Source organism: Perca flavescens, chromosome 4, assembly GCF_004354835.1.
Source record: "Perca flavescens isolate YP-PL-M2 chromosome 4, PFLA_1.0, whole genome shotgun sequence".
Classification (NCBI taxonomy): domain Eukaryota; kingdom Metazoa; phylum Chordata; class Actinopteri; order Perciformes; family Percidae; genus Perca; species Perca flavescens.
In genome coordinates this window covers 29,434,410-29,458,297 of record NC_041334.1, presented here as the reverse complement: position 1 = coordinate 29,458,297, position 23,888 = coordinate 29,434,410, and the positions used below count along the sequence as shown (strand labels likewise).

The window sequence follows — 23,888 nt, the reverse complement described above, 5'->3', positions numbered from 1 at the left end:
GAACAGTACGATAATGTTTAAGTATAGCCTACTGTTAGTCTGGGAGATAAGTCTTTATAGTCATTAATACCCGTACTTACATTTGTAGTCAAATTAATAACCAATACACGCCTGACACATTGCAAAGCCGTACGTGTCTACTGGGACCATAATCATGTTTTCAACAAGCTGATATAAAACAATATATGTGACATGTCACTCAGACTTGCCATTCCGGGATGGCAAGTTTATTTTCCTAGGATGGCGAAGGCATGGGGAAGGCATGACCCGCTCTCTCCTTCTGATTGTTTACTCGTTGCCTGCTCTTTGGTTAGGTTTATGGTAGTAGCTCGCATTGCCAGACCTACCTCCACCGCGCTGCGGAGGGTTAAGGCAGAGTAGGGAGGGACACATTTCGCCGTAGAACTGGACTTGCTTAAACCCTTTAATCTGTAAAATGCCAAAAGAGTTGCGAGGTGTTGGTCAGAATTTGACTTTAAATCAAAAGTCCCAAAAGCAGTCAACTTACAATGATACAAAAGGTATCTCATGATACATAGACAAGCAGCAACAACTCATTCAAGAAGTTGTATCCAGCAAATGCTTGTTCTTCACAAATGTCACTGATTAATCTTAGCTACTGACACATTTTCAAACAATTGTTTCAGCTGGTTGTAGAATCAGGTGAAAGTAGCTCTTAACTAGGCTATGGGTGGGGAATTTAAACTACAGCAATGCATCAATTACATTGAGCTGATTGCCCGTGTTTTGCTTGGAATTGTAGAATAATAATCTAAAAAGTTGTCAAATAAATACAGCTATTCAGAAGCCACAAATTAATTTAAATGTATGGCTATTTGTTCATATCCCTCATAAAACTAACTTGACTGTGACCTTTGCTCTACTTTGTTCTATTTTAATTAGGGGTGGGAATCACCAGAGGCCTTACAATACGATGTCATCACGATAGGATATTATTGCGATTTCAAACATATTGCAATATTCTGCGATATATTCCAATTCATTACCTTTTTTCCAACTTCAAATTATGTCCCCAAAAGGAAACTTTGTCAACATCTGTTTCATCTAAAAAGATACATTTCTCTGTTTGTTCATCTCACTTCAATTGTATTGCTGCAAAATGGGACTGTCAAGCAGACAAACTGACTAACACATATCATAAAAGATCTCGAGGGACACATTTCGCCGTAGAACTGGACTTGCTTAATTGTAAGTAACCTATGGTAAAAGAGGCAATTGTGTTGTCTTTATATTTCTTGTATTTCTCTACCATACCAATCCATCAATACTGTTCTATTCAAAGTAGGCCTGATGAGCATAAGACAACTGTGCCTGTCTAGAATGAACAAAAATAAAACAAAACAAAAATATTATAGATTATTATAGCTCCAAGAACAATCATGCGTTTAACCATGAAGATGATATCAATTGTGCATTTATAGGCTATTGCAGAAAATAATTGTATTTTTTAAATTTTGCCTGAACTTAATATGTAAGAACTAATTCTACTACATTAAGCAATATTTATTATGCAGAATTCCAAATAGATTCAGTATTATGGCATATAGCAGCAATTAAAATCAGACAGACAAGAGAGATACAACAGTGATATATTAACATATAAATTAATGTCTTAAATTGTACATTATTGAATCCAGATGTATCTTATGCTAGCAAAGCAACAAAGTACAGAAAATAAGCAGAAAAATTGACTGTCATTTGTCTACCCGGAAGAGATTTTTGTGTTAGTGCAGCATGCTTTTTCTATGTCTAAAAAATATACCAGGGTTATTTTGGCTTGGGCCTGGAGATTAGAGCTGGGCAATATGGAAAAAATCAAATGTCAAGATATTTTTAACTAAATACATCAATGTCGATATTGCGGTGATATTGTAGGGTTGCCTATTGGTGATTTCACAAATTATTTACATATTTACAATGTTATTTTTGATAAATAATCATCAGTAATATGGATATAATGACTAAGTGGGTAACGGCAAATAATAAAACAGCTATAACAGTCTGGTAAGTTCAGAAAATTACATCACTTTGCTGTAATTCAACCTTTAAAACCAGGAAGAGACAACACTTATATTACAATATCCAAAATTTAAGATTATATCTACAACACCTGTGCAAAGGAACAGTTTGAACCATATAATATTTAGATATGACAAGATTTATTATCATGACCTTGACTAAACATATTTACAAGAGCAATTGAGAACAATTATCTGGTATAAAATAGCTTCAAAGGGGCTGTACTCCATATACAGACGAAAAAAAAAGTGGTTTGGAATTGTCTCCACATGGATCTCACAGACTGTTCCTAACTGGTCAATAGTGGTCAATACTGAAACTCGCAGCCGGACCGGCTATCAAAACAAAGAACAGAGAAGCTCGGATTTAAACACACAGAGGGCGTGTGACTTCATTCTCTGCTCAGGACGCCATTACTCCACTATGTCTTTACAAAGCAAATATTTGTGTACTTTTATATTAATGCTCTGAATATTGAGTACAGCCTATTTAACTGCCTGCAGGGTTTTGATCATTTGCTTCCACCTGCAGCACTCACTCCCCAGCATCAAAGCGTCTCTTTAATGGCATGTGGCTGCCTCCCTCTTGATTCCGAAGTGACTGAAACGTTCTCATTGGTCACTGTGGCTTCTTGCAACGACTGAACTGTATGCTCCTTCTCCTCAACTTCTCGGGCTGGAGAGATGCGAGGAGAGAAAACTCGCGAAAGACACCAACACAGTAGATGTCACCTGCAACAGGGAATACTAAAGTCAATTTGGCATGGGGGCTTTGTCCCACTGCAGGGCACTGTGGAGACTGCAGTAACCAATCTACTGTTTTTTGCTTACCTTTAACACCAGTGAGTAACACACCCACACTTGTTTAATGACAACATGACATAAAGGCAATAAGCCAGCAAATACAGCAATCTCCAATAACCACTTTTCACCATTCATGAAGAAAGATAGAGCAGATAAACCTCTCCACGAAAGAGCAAAGCCCCCAAAAGCATGGCCTCAAGATGGAGTGAAGTTCCTCAGTCCAGCTAGGTCAGGGCTGTAGACAAGTCCAAGACCAGGACTGAAACCGAGTCAAGACCAAGTCCAAAGAGGTTCAAGTCCAAGTCAAGGCTGAGTCCAAAAAAGTTTGAGTCCAAGTCAAGACCGAGTCCAAATGAGAGACAGTCAATACCGAGACAGAAAAAAAAAGAATCCTCTTTAAGACCACTTACTTACCTGTTTATAATTTATGTGATGTGAGAGACAGTAAATCTTCTACTTTAAGACGACAATTTTGCTTTATTATTTATAATAATCCAAAAGCAAGTGCAAAGTAACACACTATAGGATCAGATTAGGCCATATTATTTACTTAAAATACAAAATGGAAAAGTTCCCATTCTTGAACTTATGACTTGTCCTGAAGAATTCATAGTACAAAATGAAAACGATTGATACCTGATGATTGAGTTGTATGATGCAGCCAGGTGTATACCAGGCGACCAATCTCGATGCCCATTCTAGATGGATTTTGAATTAAACTAATACCTGTTTTCTGAACGAGCGCGCTTCATCAATGGTTTTGTTTTGAAGGAGGAAGTTACTTTTGAACAAAATCATATAGTGCTGGACTCGGTCGAGACCAACTAGAATATTTGGCAAGTCCAATGGCCGAGTCCGAGACAAGTCCGAGTCCAAATACCAACGAGTCTAGGACGAGACAACAGAAAAGCATCTCGAGTCTGGACTCAAGTACTACAGCCCTGACCTAGGTGGTACCTAGGCAGCCATTCCTTGATGTACTATAAGTTACTCTTTCTTCTATAAAGCGTCTTTTGTTTAACTAAGTAAATACTTCCCCTTCTACATGGGAGTCTCGGTTAGTTTGCAGAACAGAAAATCAGGAACTTGCAGGGAAAGAGCGGTGAGCATCCTGTCCATTTCACTCCCACATACTCCTGGGATCCTTTTTCCTTTCGTACATATCAAGTCACAACCAAGTTATACTTGGATTTATGTGCTTAATATACAAACTGACATTTCATAATATGAAGTGTACTGTACTTACCCATTGTCTTTGTATATATACATTGAATGTTTGAACATTTTGGGAGTGTGCACTACATATTCGTGTACATATATTTCCAAATGTACGTGAATGCCGCATTATAGCTGGGTTCTAGAAACAATACACCTCCACAGAAGATTTCTGTGTACTGAATGGCTCAGTGCACCCCAGGAAACTAAAAAAAAGTTCCCAACATCAAGAAAGCTGCAAATATTTCCCCAGAGAGTGTGTGTGCAATAGAAAAAAACCCACAGCCACCAGAGCAGAGAGAATCACAGTATCACACTACTCCCTTAGTAAGACGGCCCAGGATGCTTCACTCACTCTATCCCGAACATCCTTGGGTTTAACTCTCCCGCTGCCCGTGGCAACCCCTGTGGTAACAAAAGCAATGATATGTCAGTCAGTGTTTATATCCTCAAGTGGACATGTGCTGTTTGCCTGAAGGGTAAATCGAGCAATTAGACATTTCTGGCATGTGAGAAAAAAAACATTTCTGCGATGGTGTAACAATGCTTGTGAAATAACATGTTTTACACACTGGAGACACTGAGTTATTCAAGGCATGTTGTTGCTGCTGCAGGCTAGAAAACGGAGTTACTGTTTGAAACACATAAGACCCTAAACACTAAAAAGTGTGTTGACATTGAGCTGGCAGTCTGGAGATGTCCAAGTGTATACCTTATACTGTATTATGTTATCATGAAACCATTGCTCTGAATAAGCCAAGTGCTACCCAAAAGTTTGTTATAGACCAAAAGACATACTAGACCAGATTGTCAAAAAAATAGCATTCTCCCAACATCTGACAACGTTTCTACATAGCTATACTGTATTTCATCAAATGAAAACAATACGCGTTTTATCAATTGATCATTGGAGCAACTATTTTCTGTAGACCTTTTCAAACATATTGCTGCAATGTTGAGAGAATGTTATGCACAAGTGATGAAACAGGAAACAGCAATGAGAGCAACAAGCAGGAAGCAGGGTTAGTTCATCAAGAGTTTCTCAGATTTATTGAATGCATTTTGTTTTCTTTTTTTCCCCTCAGTGCTTCTAAAGACAAAGAAGAAAGTATTCCAAAGATATCCAAACATCAGTGAACAGAAGAACTTCTCCAAGGTTGTTTTTTGGAAGAGAAAATAAAAATAAAAACATAAACCAGATCAGACAGTCAGGATCCATGATAGAATGCTGAGAGGCAGGAAGTTGGCGTTAAGTTGAAATACACAAGTGTACTATTTACAGCAGGTTTGCTTTGAACAGCACCTTTAACCACTCCTATGTAAACACACACAATAGACACAACATTTAATACTTCTTCTAGAGCGAGGGCTCTAAACAGTTTGGTCACAGTAGCTTCACATCACCTGGTTCTACTTGCAGTACATTGAACTATTGCAGATCAGCACCTGCCATATCAAAATCTCTGTCACATTTCTGTAACCTCTTATCAACATGTGAGTTCACCAACAGTGTTTCTACCACTCTGTCACTTCACAAAGCATGGCAAAACTATGCTGTATCTACTCTGAACAGTTTCAGTTAAAAAAAAAAAAACTGTGATATCATACAACAATGTCAGACACTTTCCCTTTAAAAAGTCTTTGGTAAAGGAAAATAAACCACAACATAAAAAACACTATTTGTAAGCTTTTGTGGAAACCAAAAAAGAGAGGAATGAGGAAGTCACCACAGGTTTGGTCCGTGGATGGACGAATGGCACAGAGGTGCAAAAAGAAAGACATTTCTGACACCAGAGGGGTTATGATGGTACATGCTTATTTCACAGGACTGCACTGCACAGCGTGATCAAACCATAGGAAAATATTTTATCATGCTCAGAATGCAAACAATGTTGAACCTCCCAAAATCAATTCTGGCAAAGCATGCAGAGAATACAGCAAGCACTGGCCAGTGAGGGACGCCAGATATACAAGTCCTTTTACCCCAAAAGTATCTAAACTGTTCTAAAGAAATGTGCTCCTTTATCTCACCACAGATACTGTAACATAGATTAGTATTTACAACAAAATGAAGGTGTCATGATTCACATTTGTTTGTTTTTTAAGGAAGTGAACAGACGAGTTGTTTAAGGATGAGACGTAAATCCAGTTTTATATACTTCCTCACTTCTTGCTGCTCTGCTTTGTCTGCACATCACGATAATTCCTCATCCTCACATAGTAAACAACGAATGACTGCAATTAATTTGAAAAAATGAAACACTGTAACTAGAACTTCCACAGATAAGCTACTAAAATCTCTTTCAGTGGTGTGTTTGAATGTAAATAATTATAGCAATGTAAGGCCGTTCCAAAGGGAAAGTGAATGCAAAATGTCTTTTATGAGTGCTAATACATAATTTAATCTAAAGACTTTCTGTCATGAATTCCAAGTAATGCTTTCAGATTAAAAAGACAATCAATAACATAAATGCAGATTTATACTGCACCCAAGAATGCATTGCACTGGTCCTCTGGGGAAGATAAACATAAATAAAATGATAGAATAGAAAATAGATAGATAGACAATAACTTGACAAGACAAGAACAATGTAAAAACTAACTGAATGAAAAATTATAATATTGTAGATGGGAAAAGTGCAGTTTTTTTTAACTTTACATAATGTACCATATCATATTATTTAACTCTGTCTCTCAGTATTCTTTGACACACCATCACTCATATACTCCCCTGTCCACTCACTCACTCACTCACTCACTCACTCACTCACTCACAAAGTATCTTACAAAGCAGGCAAGGGTCTCTTCTCCACAAGCCCTTCAGTATTTTTGTCACAGTTTTACATTAGATTTCCCTTCCTGATCACTCTTTATACACAGTAAACTACCCTGCCTCTATTGCAGCTTGTCAGTTACTCTTTTTCTTTACATAATGGAACAAATACCATTTTTTCACCTCATGCCACAGCACATAGTTTAAAGATTACCCATATAACTTCTAAGTACGTATATTTACATCTCCAATTAAGAAGAGATGGGTACATTGAATGTCACACAGATGGTCTGGATAGATATAAAGTGTAGGGGGGTTAATGCAGCGAGAGTCTTAGAGAGAGGTAAGAGCTGTTAGGCAACAGTAAACCCACACCCCCACACCACAGGTTAAACCACATTATAAGTTAGAGGAAAACCCTGTTAGCAAAACACCAAGAAGCAGATGTCATTTTTACTGTGTGTCATGTAGTTGGCATAGCGTGGATGTTGCAGAGTAATGGCAAGCAGAAACATAGTGGTGATGCAGAAAAATGGAGGTGGTGACTGTATTGTCAGTAGAGTTAAAAAAAGGTCCATCAGGGGCTCCCTCCCTTTTACACAACACACCCCCATATTGCGCAAGTGGTACACTCCTCTCTCCTCAGACATTCCTAAGAAGTTGCCCGTAAGCATAGGTCTACGTAAGTAACAGACTTGAGATCAGTGTCTACGGGCAACTTAGTCTACACAATTAGTTAGGTTCCCATTCAGGAGGAATATACTGTATATATATAGAGAGAGAGAGAGCACAAGCTTTGCTCCTGGATACAGAAGTGACCACTAGCACTCTTCTATGGTGAGGCAGATGAATTCCTGGATGCACTTCCTATACTGCTGCTCAGTGGGGCTGCTGCTGGGATATTGACCTGGTTGACCCAAGGGAGCCTCCGCCTCTCGCATCTCCTCATTCATCCGGGCAAGACGCAATCTGGAGGAGAGAAGAAAAAGACATAGGCAGAGGGAGACAAGTGATAGAACCGAGGGGACACACATGGAAGTAGAAATGAGAAATGGGATAGTAAGAGGACAAAAGGCAGGTGAGAAAGGAATAAGCAATGAAAAGATGAAGATGTTAAGGTGGGATGAGAACGTGAAAATGGAAATGTGGTGAGGTGATAAAGATTAACCCCAATGGAGAGACGAGGACGAGAGGAGTGAGGGAGGGAAGGAGGGAGGGAGGGAAGGAGGGAGGGAGGGAGGGAGGGAGGGAAGGAAAGAGAGAGTAAAGACAACAATGAGGTATACAATTAACCATCACCCTTCATAATTAAAACATAATTCAATCCTATTTAACAACTTTTAGATCTTTAAATGTGAAGGTTTGTTCTTTAACTTCCGGGGCTTTCAACCACATCTCAGTTGAAAGCTCCAGTTAGAATACTTTAAGTGAAGATTATTTTGTTTGTTTTATCATTTTTAGTGCGTTCCAAGCAGTCTAATGCTTTAGTGTGTGTTATCGCTAACATGGAATGTTAACTTTAATATTTGAAAAACCACAATAAAGGATTTCCAATTTCAAAATATTGGGTTAATCCTACAAAAGTCACTCGGGCCCCAATTGACCTAATTAAATGAAATTGTTTGCTGAATATTTTGTGGTGTTGGGGGCAGCTTGTTACTTGTTGGAACAAAGGATCAGCTACTTATGATTAGCCAATGACTTATTTCAACCAGCAATGTATACTGTACATTTTTTTATTAGGAAGTTGTTCATAAGTATCTTTGTTATAAACAGAATTAGGATCACTCACAGGGTGACGATGTCTGCGTTGGCAGCCTGGACAGCGATGCTTAGGGGGTCATGGCCCTGCTCATCCACCTCTGTCTGTGATGCTCCTCTCTTCAGGAACAGACACACTTGACTGTACAAAACAAGACGCAGACACACAAAAAAAGAGCTGAATACAGAGGGACAGACACCACCATACACACTGTGAAAGCTGAAATGTGAAAGATATTCTTTAATAGGAGAAAAGATGCATGTGGAATAGATATCAAACAGATCAAGAGGGCAGATAAACTGATGGGTGTGGATGGATGCCTAGTTAGGCAAACTATCTTTTTATCATGTGTTTGTCTTTCTACTCCATGCTTTAGTCTCCAGTTACAGACATGCTTTCATGAGCAATTTAAGAAATCCCAAAGAGATTTTAAAATCATTACTAAAGATGCTGTTCTGTGGGGCCCACTCTGTCAGCGAGACAAGACTTTACACGAATGTGCGTTCTCAAAGAGAGCGGCACAAAAATATTTTTGTTTTTGGCAGAGTGATATTTGTCCAGTTTTTAATTGCTAACGCTACACATGTTCCATTTATAAGAAAAGGAAGATCAAGAATCATGACCTGTAAAAAATATGGCTGTGAGTAATTTCAGTATGTGTTGCAGAGAAAAATGGTTAGCTCATACACCTGAGGGATTTCACTGACTACGTCTGAAAGGTTAAGGCCTGTCTTTAATTTTCATTACATTCAAGCTGGAACTTGAATCAGGAGTCACAAAGAAGCAGAATGGGAAGCAGACTACTCGTAAAAATGTCCTCCCACTTTGAGGCATTCCTTACCCAGTGTGTCCCAGGTAGGTGGCATGGTGCAGAGGGCCTCTGCCTCGCATGTCCCTCTGGTTCACATCGGCTCCGTTCTGTAGCAGGAACTCACAAGCTATCAGAGAGCCCTGATAGAGAGACAGAGTTGTTTATAGGAGTTCCTTTGCTATGAGAAGTCTAGTTATTGGTATTTTAACATTACTGAAGCCAGTTAGTGCCTCTTAGTTTGTTTAGCTTTTAACAGGTTTTGTTTTCCCCTACTCAAGGGGAGGGGGAGGGATTCATACCAGCAGCCATTATGTTCAGCAGATTTTTACCTTGTTTTTAATCGCTTATGGCTGTGGATGTTTATAGCTGTGTTGATGCTCACATAAAATCTTGGTCTGGCATCTTCATCAGATTATCCGTTTTTAATATTTAACCCAGTCCCAGTCATAAGGATGTAGTATCTTAACAATAGATTTGGCAGTTAAATCAAATAAAAGGTGCCGTCTAAATTACTTTGTGTTTACACCCCTCAAACTTCCAGCTAAATCTAAGATGCTCTAACAGGCTGAACAAACAGTCTCACCCCGACCACGGCCTGAATGAGTGGCGTTCTGCCCTCCTCCTCCTCACTTGCAGCGTGCACGTCCGCACCGTGTGCTAATGCCTCCGCCATGAGTGGCAGGTTGTGTAGACGGGAGGATCGGTGGAGGAGCGCCCCAGGGTGGAGCTCCCTCGGGTCTTCGGGGTCCGAAGACACTTCCTGTTCAATCTCCACCTCACCACTGGAGGACTCCTCTGACTCCTCCTCTGAGGGTAGGTAAGGTAAAAGGACAATGGCAATGATGGAAAGAAAGAGCAATGATGTTAACAGGAATGTAGTGGTTTAACTTAGGAGATGATATATCAGTGTTCTTTATGTTAATTGTTTAGGCTGCTCATGTCCTTTAAACAATTCCTGTCAACACACAATGCCAATTTGATGTAATGTCAAAAACAAATCGCTACATCTGCCAACAACTAACATTGATTGATTATTTCCGGTTTCTTACAATTCATCCTAATTATATTGTCCCCAAGGTAAGAATCTGTGCCCACTTTCAGTGAACCAGAGAATATTTTAGGCTGTTTGAATGGATCTTCTCTTGGACCTCTTGGATAGATTGGATGGACATCACATCTTTAAGCCAACTTTGTTTTAGGTAGGGCAGCAGTTAGTTTCACGTTTTGACATTAAACTATACATGAAATGTAAAACATAATACAAGCAAATGTAACACAATGTAATTGCATTACTGATACATTGCACAGTGATTGGGAGGATATAGGAGCTTTTCCTCCAGTCGTAAATGAGTTTACTGTAACTGTTATTGACATCCGTTTTTCTCCTTTACCATAAAACACAACACACATACCTTCTTCTGTGACACTGTCCACCACGGAGCCAAAAACCAGGATGTCTGTGCTGCCATCAGTACTTCCTCCCAGACCGCTGTCGCTGCTAAGACCTGCGGGGCCAAGCATCGCCAAGCCACGGACACGTTAATTGTTACACAGCACAACTGGTAGGACTGGGCGAATGATAGAAACCATGTCAGAAATTGCAATAAAAACTTTCTCAGTTTGTGAGTTCTTTTGTCACATTAAGGAAATCTTACCTGCATCTTGGTGAAAATCTATAGTAATCTTACAAGTGCAGTGTGCCTGTATGTATTGGCTGTGTAGTAGACTTACTGCGAGGACCAGAGCCAGTGTCAAAGTAGGAAAATAGTGAATCCAGCTCATCTGGACAGAACAGGGAGTCCCGGCGAAACTTTGCTGCAGCTGCTGCCAAAAGGACAAAACATCACAAGATTTCAGTCTGGGCAGAGTGTATTAGTAGACTCTATATACAAATATCTTGATTTTATGAGCCTTGTGCTACTACAGAAAAGTTATTTCTCTGCACTGACCAGCTGAGAGGTTTGCAGGTGAAGCGCTGCCCGGCTCGTAGCAATGGTATTTCCTGCGGGCCTTGTTGGGGACCCGAACAGAGCTGTTGTGTCGCCGGCACTTCTTCACGGTCCAGGGCCGGGACTTCCTTTCACCCTCCACCAATGCCTCGCTCCCACTTATTTTCTTCAGGAAGCGTTTCTCCACGTACTTAGACTTTATCCAGGTCTCTTTTTCCTGTCTGAAAGTAGATGATCACAAACTGACAATTTTAGATAATTGGAGACATGACATACAGATAATTGGTTGTAGATTTGATTGAGTCATGTAGTAAAAATAAGATGGTGGAAACTGAGAGACAGGTATTACGAGACACCATACAGATAAGATTTAACCTAACTGACTTAAGAGGGGCATTAAACCAATAGCAAACATCATCTAACAATGATATGTACAGTAGAACATGTTTTTCTTTCCTTTTTGCTTAAATGATCTTTCCCTTGTCAAACGCTCCTCTTGGAGTAAAAGACTCACCTTGAATTGGAAGGTCCAGGTTTTTTTGCTCCCAGCTCCTCGCAGGCTCCCTCATAAATATGGTTGATCACAGTGTTCCCCAATTCACACATCAGCTAAACATGAGAGAATAAGGAAGGAGGACAAAGATGGAAGACAGAGACATAAAAAAAGAGTAGTTCAAATTCTTTTGCAATGCACTTAAGGAATAATAAATGCAATGCCTCTAGTGGGAGAGAGAAGAAGCTGTAGGAAAAATGTGTTGGGGATACGCACCTTAAGTAGTTCTGGCTCCCATGAGTCTAACGTCAGTGAACGCACTTTAGAGCAATGGACGCCTAAACTCCTGAAAGTAACAGGAAGAAAAAGAGATTCTATTAAGAAAGTGTAAGGAGAGTTTCTATCTAACCGCAAGATTTCAGCACATTTTTACTCTTTCCCCCTTTTATCACAACTGCATGAAGAGGCAAACATTTTCTGTCTCTTTACACTTAAAAGACTGAAAGTCTCAAGAGCTAAACTAAAAACAGCCTTCTCTAATTACTTCAACATTGGACACTGGTGACTTTAAATCCAGTTTGCAGATCGTTGCCTTGTTTTTTCCATAAAATATCAGTTTCACACATCCACATTTCTTAACTACATCTAGTGGATATCTGGATAACTGTCGCTGTATCTTTTCTATCACAATAGCGCTTTGATTGATGAGTTGATGTAATGGAAAGTGGAACTGTGTTTGACAAACACGAGCATATCAGAGGACACAACTGCAATGTTATATATATATATATATATATATATATATGCAATGCTTTTCTCAAAAAACAATGTATAGACTAAAAAAAGAAATTCCTCTCAATCATCACTTATGACCCACTACAAGTGTGTGGAAGTGTCTGTATCTGCAGAGCCCCTGCCCTCTGCCTATATTTTCTCTGTCTTTTTATTTTGGAGAGTTGGGCACCATGGTCGGGACGCTTCTGGGCGTCAACAAAAACCTTTCGGGCCCCGTGTGGATGTGTAAACCCTCAGGCAATAACAGCATTTTCATTTCCAACTGTCGTTTGCCCTTCGCGGCTCATACTGACAAACACGTCTAACTGAAACAGAAACCAACAGGATGAAGCTCTGCATTCGCTTATAATCGGGCAATGTGGCACCTTCCCGCAGAGGTGTGTGTGCTTATTTGTGCTTTAGAACATAACCTCTGCGAGACAATGAGAAAAGTGCTTTTATTCCTCTGTTTACGGCTTTGTTCAGTGCTCCCACTCTTCATTCACTCTTGAGCTCGCTCAACCGCTGCTGCACTCGCTTTCTCTGGCCGTTGAGCCGGGGAGGAGGGGCCAACTTGGAACACTTTGTGTTTACAAACAGTAGGCCGATACTCATCACATATTCTACCCATAACGCAGGTGTGCAAGCAGAAAAACAGGACAAGTGTCCCTCAGGCTGACTGTGACCAGTGAGGATGAAGGCTTGGAAAGATGTTTTGAGCTGGCTAAATTCCTGCAACACCATGCTATAGACTGTTATATCACACTCACAAAATCAGCTTCGTTGTTGTCTCTGCCTCTCAACAAACTCCTGTACTGTGTACTTGTAAGTGCAGTTACCTGTGGATCCCAGAGCACTCGATGCAGAGCAGCACTCCTAGGTTGATGGAGGCCCAGCAGGGAGCCGTTTGGCCGCAGTCACAGCATAGCTCGTTGCCCGGCAGGCTCTGTACCCTCTGGAGGAGGCTTTCCCCGCCTCCCCGAACTCCCTTATCGGCCCTCTCCCCTCTCTCTCTGGGCTCGCTGGCAGAGTCGATGCTGCTGGTGGAGGGCGAGGCTGTCCGGTCCAAACGCTGCAGAGACAGATGGACAGGTCAGAGACAGAAATTAACCGGGGGACCAATTTGTAATAAAAAAGAAACAGCACTTGTGTACTATCATGTCACTTTTGCTGTATGTTTATACGTGTGGGTTTTCGTACCTCAATGTAGCAATTGTCGGCAATGTCTTTATAAGCCGAGGCGATGCTTGCCTGGACTGTCTGGATCCAAGCCTGCCGCAGCTTCTCAGACTCAGCCTGCAGCATGCAGCTCCTGAAGGTTTGTAGAGGCCGGTTATATAAAACCTGCCCACAACTGTCTAATGCTATAAAGCTACATGTTATTTGTCTGATTAGTAAATTCCAAATGATATAGTCAATAATGTAACAACTAACTACTAACTATTAACTAACTTTTTAGAAAGGTTTAGTTTGGATATAACTTTATCCTGTTAGTACAAACACACACACACACACAAACACACACACATTTGTGGTCTATTTATACTCTATCTTTTTATGGCCATTAAGGTGGGTATGAGCACTGTAATTTATATTCCGATGAAATAAACTTGACTTGATTTGACAATCACACCCCTCCCGCACACACATTCATACACACACGCACGCACAAACACACACACACACACACACACACACACACACACACACACACACACACACACACACACACACACACACACACACACACACACACACACACACACACAAAATGTCTGCACTAGAGTTCCAAATAGCCTATTGATTCCTGCAACAGGAGCCATAACTCCATACATCAGTCACTCAATCTGTTCTACAATGCTAAACAACTATCACACACATGCACACACACACACACACACACACATACACACACACACACACAAACATCACTCACTTAGTAGGTGAAACCACCTCGAAGCAGAACCTCCTCTCATTATCTTCGCACAATTTGACAGAGCACAGCCTCAGGTCTTCCACCACCACTGTCAAAGAGTCCTGTCAGTGGCAGAGAGGAATGTCACAACAACAACTCTACCCTATTCACCCTTCAAAAACGTTTAATTAAAATTTACAAAAATCAAACTGTACCTTGAGTTTCTTTTGGTAGACCAGCTGGCTGTTTTGTATAGAAAACCACCGCCTTGAGGAAGGGAGAAGGTATGAGTGAGACAGTTTCTTTGAGAGAAAAAAAGATTAACAGACCAGACCTTTTCCTTACAAAAGATCTATTTTTAGTGTTATGTTATGTTATTTTTACCTATAGTGCATATGTACTGTTTTTTTTTTATTAACTTTAATTATTTGTGTTGATTCCCTCTCCGTTATGCTCTCCCTCTTCACTTCTCTTGTACCTGTTCCAGGTCTTGAAGGCGTTGCTGGCCCTCTTGAAGAGATAGCCCTCCATGACCACACCATTGGCAGCATCCACATTGAATTCCAACTTGGGGTCATCATAAGAAAAGTCCTGTAGGAAGAACACATGGGTGCACAAGATCAATGCATGATTTAATTTGAACAGAGTGCCAATGAAATGCCAAAAGCCGTCGTACTGCAACGGCCATGTTTTTATGATTTAGGTGTTCCAAAAAAACAACAACACTAGTGTCTTTAAAAACAACAGGCGTCGTCCCTTTCCACTCTATAAACTATAGCCAGTTGAATGATGGCTCACCCTATTGTATATAAGTCTGTCTTAAAACATTTACTAGCATGCTCATATGCAGATAAGACACATTAAAGAGTTAGTGGTGGCTGGAATCATTTCTCCTGTCCATACCGGCCGCAAAGAGTTTCCTTTCCTAAAGCGATTCCAATGTAATCAATGGGGGGCAAAATCCGCAGTCCTTGTTCTGTGTAAAAATGCATGGTAAAGTTCAGCTGAAGCTAATACAAGCCTGAACGCGCCTCTTGTGACACCGTGGAGCAATACGTGTTAAAGTCCATCTAATCATAACAAGGTAAAACAGAGATAGCGCATTATCAGCACCACATACAGTAGCTGTGCTGACACACGCTTGTGTCTATCTTCTCTCCACCATCTGTTTAGTAGCCTAGTTTACCTTTAATTTAAAGAATATGTCAAATATGCACCTCTCAACCTGTCAGCTAAAATATTCTCTAATTTCTAATCTGTTTTATCCACACAGAGTTAGATTACCCAAGAAAGGCATTTAAAGCCAGATGCCACCTGCTTAGCGAGGTGAGAAACTGACTGAGGTTATGGTTTCACTATAGTTAAGGAGGCCTCTGGTTTGGGTGCAAAGTAATATATGGCAGATGACCACACACACTATGTGACGATTTCCTGCATGTCTTCGAGGAGAGGTAGAGAAAGCGAGACACACACCTTGAAAACCTCACTGACTGTATATGCACACTGATGTCATCATGCACTTTCTATGCACTTTTTACTTTGTCAAAAGTATTGGGGTGTTTTCATTGATCATTCCAGATGACACAAACAATCACAAATAGCTTTTTTCATTTTATATTGTTAGAAATGTCCACTCAGAAGGATCATCTTGGCTGCTTTGTGTAGATGAACGTGCCAGTGTGTGACATTGGTATATAACCAGAATATAACTGCTAAATGTAGCCTATTTTAAGCATCATCTTGTATAATTTTACCAGGTTTGTGTGAAAACATGCAGGCCATGTGAAGCAAAACATGGTGGGATGTGACAGCAATTTGTCAAGGCATTCAGGTGTTTCGTCCACAGAAACACACACACACACACACACACACACGCGCACACACACACACACACACACACACACACACACACACACACACACACACACACACACACACACACACACATACCAACATCCATATAGAGACTGTTTAAAAACAAACAATGATAATAGAAAAATTCATGAAAACTGACTGAAGAAAACTATAAGACAAAACGAAACGTAATGACGAAATGACGTTCCTCACCAGTGTATAGTCCAGCCTGCCAAATATCTTCATCTTAATCACACTGACATCCAACAGCATCTCAAACTCAATAATAAAAGAATTTAAATAAATAGTAATTCAATTATGTAAAAGATGCTTGTCAGAGAGAAAATAGCATCTCTAAAAGACAGGTTATTAAGTTGGAGCAGCGGACGAACCGGTAACGAACACACGCGCATCCCACAAGAGCCCAGATGAGAGACTGTCAACAGCAGCGCGCTCGTGTCGTTTCTTCATTCGACGCCACCTGCCGACTGCTCAGACCGCGTGAATCTGGCGCGAGCGCTCATTATCATACAGCTGTCCGCGTGCCCCGATGACCCCGTCTTGGCTGCCGGAGATCAAACATTTCATTTTTACAGCGGGGGCCCGCGTAAACGGGCGTAGCCTACCGTGCCTCCCCTCTATGTATCCTGAAGTATCCTAGTACCCACCGTTTTGGAGGAGTCAGCTTTCCATCTGTCTGCGGCTCTTAACACTATTCATGCTTAATCAAGCTGACATTATTGCTCCCCAAACACCAGCCCAGATCCCCCTCTTCCCACTTTAAATCAACCAGGACCATGGAGGAGGATTGCAGCACACAAGTGTCCAAAGGCACAGGATGCCGCAACACGGCCTATATTTAAACCAGGGGCCAACAAAATATATTTGTATTGCAGAATTGATCGTTCTTAAATATGTTAAAATACCGTCATAAATGTTAATTCAATTAGGCTAAAAGTATTTTTAGGTGGTGTTGTATGTGTGTCCAGTCCACTGGGTGAACAGACACACCTGTTCAATAATCCAATCCAATAAAACACTGGCACAATACAGCCTCATAAATATCATATGAGTAATGTGCTGCATTGAATTACATACATTTTATAGGTGCTTATATCTTTGCGTTCACCCCTAGTAATACTGCATACGAGGTTTAAGGAAGTGAAATAATAGTGACATTAAATCACTGCTTCTGTCTGGGATACAGTTTGGGACTAGTTGCCATGCTTTAACTTATTTATTTAGAATTTTGGACTTTGTTCTATAATTTGACATTAGAGACAGACATGAAATGTGGGGAGAGACGGAGGAAGACAGCATGCAACAAAGGCTCCCAGCTTGAATCTAATTAAAGATGTTGTGATGGTATGTTTGGACCACTATACAGCTGCCGTGTTTTAACACAAATGTTATTTAAAGCCCTGATGTAATACCGTATAGGCTACAAACAGTGTGCATGTACACTATAACACAGTTACCGTGAATGAACAGATTAAGGTTATAGTTTAGTTCAACCATTGGAACTGACACAAAGTGATGAAATGTAATCTACATTGCAATAAACACAATTTGGTTTATAGAATGTTTCCTCGCCCACTCACTACAGTTTTCTTACAGCACTTGCATATTTTATTCTATGTTTTTGTCCATTTCTGACTTAAAAACTTGTACAGCAGCCAAATGCTGTAACAATGGAGGATGGGAGAGCGGAGGCGACAATCCCCCTGAGAGCCACAATGAAGTCCTGCACACATAAAATACATGTTGTGAAAGAATAGAGAGAGAGAAGAAAGCATGTGGAATATAAAGAAGGGGAGGGAGTAGTCGAGACAATTGCAGATTTACCAAGAACTGTGAAAGTAAAGGTGTGTTTAAGAGCACCATAAAAAGAAGAGGAAGAGAGGCAAAATATTGTGAAGGAACAGAGATGGGATAATTAAAGTCATTTCTCACTGCTGATAAGAGTGTTGTTCCAGTTTCATGTTCGCGAGAAAGCCATGAGAATGTTTTCACACACAGTGGCTGTCCACTCTACTTCATGTACCTCTGCGTTTCTGTTATCCGTCTTCCTCCCACTGAAAAATGACTCACCCAAAGTGACATTGAGTTTAGTCTACATTCATGATGAAGCTATCTTATTCTCTTCTGAGTATGCCTACTGCAGTTACTTAATGGTCTATTAATAAAGGATGTCTACCATTTATAATTCACAAACTCTGCTGTCTCGTTTGCTTTGCTTCCTGCACACGCACATTTGCATACGAGTCGACACAGGCAGTTTTAAAAAAAGAGAAAGGGAGAAAATCTGAAATGGATCATGGCAACTTTCTCTCCTGAATCATTTCACGCTGCCTGCCTTTTTTTGTTCTTCTTTCTAAAGGCTTTTTATTTGTGAAATGTTTTTTTGTTTTTTTCACAGATTCAATAACAAAGTAAGGTGGTAGGAGACAGAAGAAATTTTGACTTTCTAGGGCATTATCACTGATTTGCTTTGATAATCGACCAACAAAGATCTGTGCGTCTGGTTTCCCATGATCCCCATGCTGATGACTCTGTGGAAAATGCTTTTCCTCATAGGCGCAGTGTTTAGTCTGCTTCTGCTCAAGTCATTTTGGAAAATCGCAAATATTAAACTGAACAGGGATAATTAAGTTAATTCTTTACATCAAGGACATTTACTCTATAAGAAGTGACTACAGAGACTGCGTCTCTTCTTTAGTTTTATTTTGTTTCATGGATCTTAAACTGATCTCCTTTTTTACGTCTTTTTCTCTTTTTAAAAAAAGAAAAATGAAGGAGAAGCTGAGAGATCTAGAACAAGAGAACAAAGACAACATCAAAGGAGAGACAAAAATATGCTTGAAGGTATGGCTGGGTTGGATCAGTGGGTAGAGCAGGCGCACGTATACTGAGAGGTTTATGCCTCGACGCAGAGGTCCAGGGTTTGAGTCCGACCTGTGACGATTTCCTGCATGTCTTCCCCCCCCCCCTCTCTCTCCCCTTTCTCATCTAGCTCTCCTATCAATTAAAGGCAGAAAAGCCCAAAAAAGAAAATCTTTCAAAAAAAATACGTTTGAAGGGTTTGTATAATAAAAGTTCCTTAGATGTGTGACCTGCGGACACACAGTAGTTCGGTGGAAGCATGTAGACTCACTACGGCACCAGCCAGCATTAACAGACAATGTTCTGGTTGCGGTGCTTCCAGGGAACCTCTGACTATTATTGCGACACTTCTTTCCTAGAACTCATTAAGAACATTAAAAAAACCTAATAATTAGTAATTTATTACAGGAGAGATACGATGACAACTGAGGAAGTGGAAATCAAAGGTTCAGTAGTAGAAAGGATGAACACATACACAAGTATTTGGGCATTGTTTTTAATGATAGGCTAACATGGTCTGATCATGTTGACTTATTGATGGAAAAATGAAATCCACATGTATATATTGTATGAGGAATTTGCAGTCTTTTAAGGTGAATACTGATGTAGAACATCAGAACATAGTGGATCGTATGTCTAATGCTTTTTTTGTTTGTATAATTTCTCTACTGTATTTATGGTCTATTTGTATTGTATTTATGCTCTATCCTTTTATGGCCGTTAAGGCGGGTATGAGCACTCTAATTTCTATTCGGATGAAATAAACTTGACTTGACTTGACAATCACACCCCTCCGGCACACACATTCACACATATTCTCACACACACACACACACACACACACACACACACACACACACACACACACACACACACACACACACACACACACACACACACACACACACACACACACACACACACACACACACACACACACACACACACACACACACACACACACACACACACACACACACACACACGAGTTCCAAACAGCCTATTGATTCCTGCAACAGGAGCCAGCACAGCATGGCTATAAAACTCCATACATCAGTCACTCAATCTGTTCTACATTGCTAAACAACTATCACACACACGCACACACACACACACACACACACACACACACACACACACATACACACACACACACACAAATGCCTTTTAAAACCTCTAAAACTTGGCAGGATTGTCATCATGTCAATGTTTTGCACTGCAGTACATGGCATGTAATGTGCAGGTTGTGGAAGTTAAGGCTTCAGATAGAAGTGTAAAAATATAAACTCACCTGCATCAGAGTCTGGAGGAAGAATGTGGGTGGAGAGAGAAAAAGAAATCAAAGTGTTAATACAAGATCACCACTAATTGAATTTCCCTACTTGAAGCCAAATATGTTGTTATTATGAGCGATCGGTCCAAATCAGTGTCCAGAAGGTCTTTTTTTTTTACATAAGTAGCAATTAGCTTGCTAGTTCAGAGTGCTCCTGAAACACACAAGGCCTCCAGGAAATAGTTGTTCTTTATCTCATTAGAAAATATCTAACTTTTTAGCGAAAGCACTGTAGACATGAAACGTGTTCACCTTGTTGTTTAGTACAGAATAATCAAAAATGAAGTCAATGGCATCACTCAGTGCAAGGTTTTCAGATTAAAGTTGAAGTGTTGCTGAAAGGCCATTAGGTCGGCACAGAGCTGTGTGCTGTGTCTGGCAGGATGCCTCCACTTGGCAACTAAATCGATCAGAGGGAAGGGCCAACTTGGGCAGAAGAACTGCCAGGTTTTTGGCATCTCTTCAAGTAACAGATGGACGATTTTTGTGCATCTGTGCATTTGTGTGACTGTTGAGCAGGGCAAGGGTTTGAAAGAATTGGTTTTATTCAGCTGAGCGACCCATAATATAAAAATATCAAACTTGTCTTTGTGGAAACTGCTTTCTTCCATTAAATTCTTCATTTGAGTGTGAAGAAAAAACTACATGCAACACTTATTCAACTTATTCTCATAATTTTTGAAAGGCTTTTGGCACCTCTGTTAATAAAAATAAAAAGGAAAGGAAAGAAAACAAGTCACGAAACCGACGCAGTAAAAATAATTCAACGCTTCGGCAGAAAGGCTTTTTTTAAACATTCAAGACATTTGATGTTGGCATAAGATAAGTTTTTGTTATGACAATACCTATTTTAGATTCCAGACAGACAGAGATACCTGTTTTCAAACCCCATCTTTTTTATTGAGCTTCTTCCACTGAAAAGGGAAAATGCTACGCTGAGTGAACGTGAAAAATGCTTTTGTGTCAGGAGAAAAAATCTAGTTCAGCAACAATTAGGAAACTTATCTAATTTCCCCCTGACAAGCATAACATACACCACACCTACTCTTAGCATTTTAGATTCCAAGATGGTAAATATGTTACCTTCCAAAAATGAAAAATGATTATGGTCCCTCCCCACTATGTCTCTGAAAACATTTTCCAGTTGCCAGTTGAGGCTATCAACATAAAAATTTGGTAAAAGATTTTTAATTACCAACATTTTCTGGAGGTTTCTAATCCTGGGGTCAAATTGATCTGTTATCCCCAAGGATAACAGATGTTAGTAAATTTGAGGATAACAGCAGGGTTAATATGTAAATAGATGAGATTATTTGTTCAAGTTTGTAATGTATTCATCAAAATTGCAAAAGTGCGAGAAGAGTTGTGTTGTTGTCTCACTCTCTGCTGGATGAGGGCATGTTTGTGCTCCAGCTCCCTCTTCTCCATGGCCGAGTCGATGACCAGCTGATCCAGCTGCACAGAGCATACGACAGCAGAGTCAATTAAACAGGTCAACTAAAGTGTGAGCGAATAAAAGAAACACAATAGACAGACAGAAAACTATGCACACACATTTGTACACACTGTAACATTTACATATCCTTGCTGTGTGTGTTTAGATAGTCATCTTATAACAATTTTATTGTAGTCAACAAATAATAAATATATTATATTTCATTTTTTTTTGTATGCACAAGGCCTAAATATCTTTAAATGACCAGAAAGATAGGGAAAGTCCGTAGGATGAACCCTACACCTCAGAGGCAATATGACGCTTAACACTTAGTCTTATGTTAAAGGGAAAACATATTTTACAAAACTGATTGGTAAAGAATAATTTAATTTATTTCAAAGGCACGTTGTTTGGCTTGATAGAGTATTTTTCTATGACTAAACAAACCTCTATAAACCTAAATCTAGAATATAACTTCGATATGAAGTCATAGTTTCTGCTGTAAGACATTTTAATGCATTTAATTAAAAAACATCTAAAACTCTACGACCACAGACACTTAAATGACATGTCAATGAAAACCAGACTGCACGGATTATTCCAGTGTGTCGATTATTTGGAAAAAGAGCTGTTGTTCATAAGGGAATGCTGAGCAAATACAGTAACAAAAGTATTGGAACAGTGCACATGTATTTCCATGTAGTTCCTCTCATCTTACCTGTGCAGCCAGTTTTTTCATATAGGGGTCAATCTCGTCCAAGATGTTAAAGCCTTGTTGGAACAGAGTGTACTGGGCACGCATGAAGGACAGCATCTGCAGAAGACACACAGAGACAATGATGGTTCTAAATCAACCATGTTACTAATCCTTCTCACACCACAGAGGCACATGCACATATTTGACACGCATACGTATAAAAAAACAATACAATAATGTTAAGATGTGAATCAGACATTAGAGGATATATATCTGGGCTACTAACTGCATCCAGGATTTCAAACTTCTTCTTGGCCTGAAGAACATTAATCTGAAACAAAGAGGAAAAGCAAAATGCAGATTTTAGGCTGCCTGTTTGAGATTATATATGATTTAATCACTTTTTAAAGCCAACAAGTGTTTCCTTTTCTGCATTCAGGAGTGTTGAGAATTTTGTCGGGGGCTCAGCAGTTGTTGAGTGTCAGCGCCACCTAAAGGACAGCACTGGTAATATAATCTGGAGTGTGTTAGTACGTGTGTGTTTTTCACCTGTAGTACGTAGTCTAGTGCCAGGTGCCTGAAGGCTTTGCGGCTGAGGATGAGGGCCTGTGTGGCCTCTTCAGCCTCGTGCACCTTGTTCCTGGGTGCCTGGGCGTTCTTCACCTGGGCCAGCTCCATATCCTCGCGCACACGGTCAAACTGCTTCTTGGTGTCCTTGAATTTACGCACATCCCTGAAGGAGGCACAGTAAAGTAGAGACAAAGAGTTTAATTTATGTCCATGTCCACGTCCATGCCAAATCACAAGAGCATGTGGGTCTTTTATTTTGAAATGCATGATTTGTGTTATTACTGGGCATTACTGGCCACTTTCTGCTGTAAGATGTGCACATTCATCACAACACCAGTCTTTCCTCATTATATATAAACTCAAACATGGGTTACATCTTTCTTTAGAACAGCAGGAGGAAGCTACTATAATTGTGATGAGATACTCACTCTTTAATGAAGGTGTGAAGCTGCTGCTTGATTGACCTCTGAGCCTGGTCAAACAATATCTGTGCATAGAGAAGGAAACAGAGGTGTGAGCATTTAATATTAGAATATGAGCTACACTGCACAGCAATTGGTACGACGACTGGATTAAGTCTT

The 23,888-nt window shown here is 40.1% G+C and overlaps 1 protein-coding gene across 4 annotated transcripts in view; it reads right to left on the bottom strand.

The window, feature by feature from the left end:
- Positions 1-2,060: 2,060 nt before the first annotated feature.
- acap3b (ArfGAP with coiled-coil, ankyrin repeat and PH domains 3b) overlaps positions 2,061-23,888 on the bottom strand; it is a 59,014-nt gene continuing 37,186 nt past the window's right edge. The window contains exons 5-26 of one of the 4 annotated variants that reach the window (XM_028576403.1): positions 23,736-23,794; positions 23,287-23,470; positions 23,024-23,068; positions 22,759-22,854; positions 21,986-22,060; positions 20,564-20,575; positions 15,014-15,126; positions 14,751-14,802; positions 14,557-14,657; positions 13,821-13,932; positions 13,460-13,692; positions 12,123-12,192; positions 11,868-11,962; positions 11,354-11,574; positions 11,136-11,228; positions 10,817-10,918; positions 9,988-10,211; positions 9,435-9,544; positions 8,624-8,734; positions 7,739-7,800; positions 4,414-4,463; positions 2,061-2,771 (exon numbers count right to left, since the gene is read on the bottom strand). In XM_028576403.1, coding sequence (XP_028432204.1) covers positions 2,703-2,771; positions 4,414-4,463; positions 7,739-7,800; positions 8,624-8,734; positions 9,435-9,544; positions 9,988-10,211; positions 10,817-10,918; positions 11,136-11,228; positions 11,354-11,574; positions 11,868-11,962; positions 12,123-12,192; positions 13,460-13,692; positions 13,821-13,932; positions 14,557-14,657; positions 14,751-14,802; positions 15,014-15,126; positions 20,564-20,575; positions 21,986-22,060; positions 22,759-22,854; positions 23,024-23,068; positions 23,287-23,470; positions 23,736-23,794 — 2,289 coding nt within the window. In that variant the 3' untranslated portion in view covers positions 2,061-2,702. Of the gene's footprint in view, positions 2,772-4,413; positions 4,464-5,081; positions 7,801-8,623; positions 8,735-9,434; positions 9,545-9,987; positions 10,212-10,816; positions 10,919-11,135; positions 11,229-11,353; positions 11,575-11,867; positions 11,963-12,122; positions 12,193-13,459; positions 13,693-13,820; positions 13,933-14,556; positions 14,658-14,750; positions 14,803-15,013; positions 15,127-20,563; positions 20,576-21,985; positions 22,061-22,758; positions 22,855-23,023; positions 23,069-23,286; positions 23,471-23,735; positions 23,795-23,888 lie in introns of those variants that run through there. The other 3 variants (XM_028576404.1, XM_028576405.1, XM_028576406.1) reach the window with 3 other exon arrangements.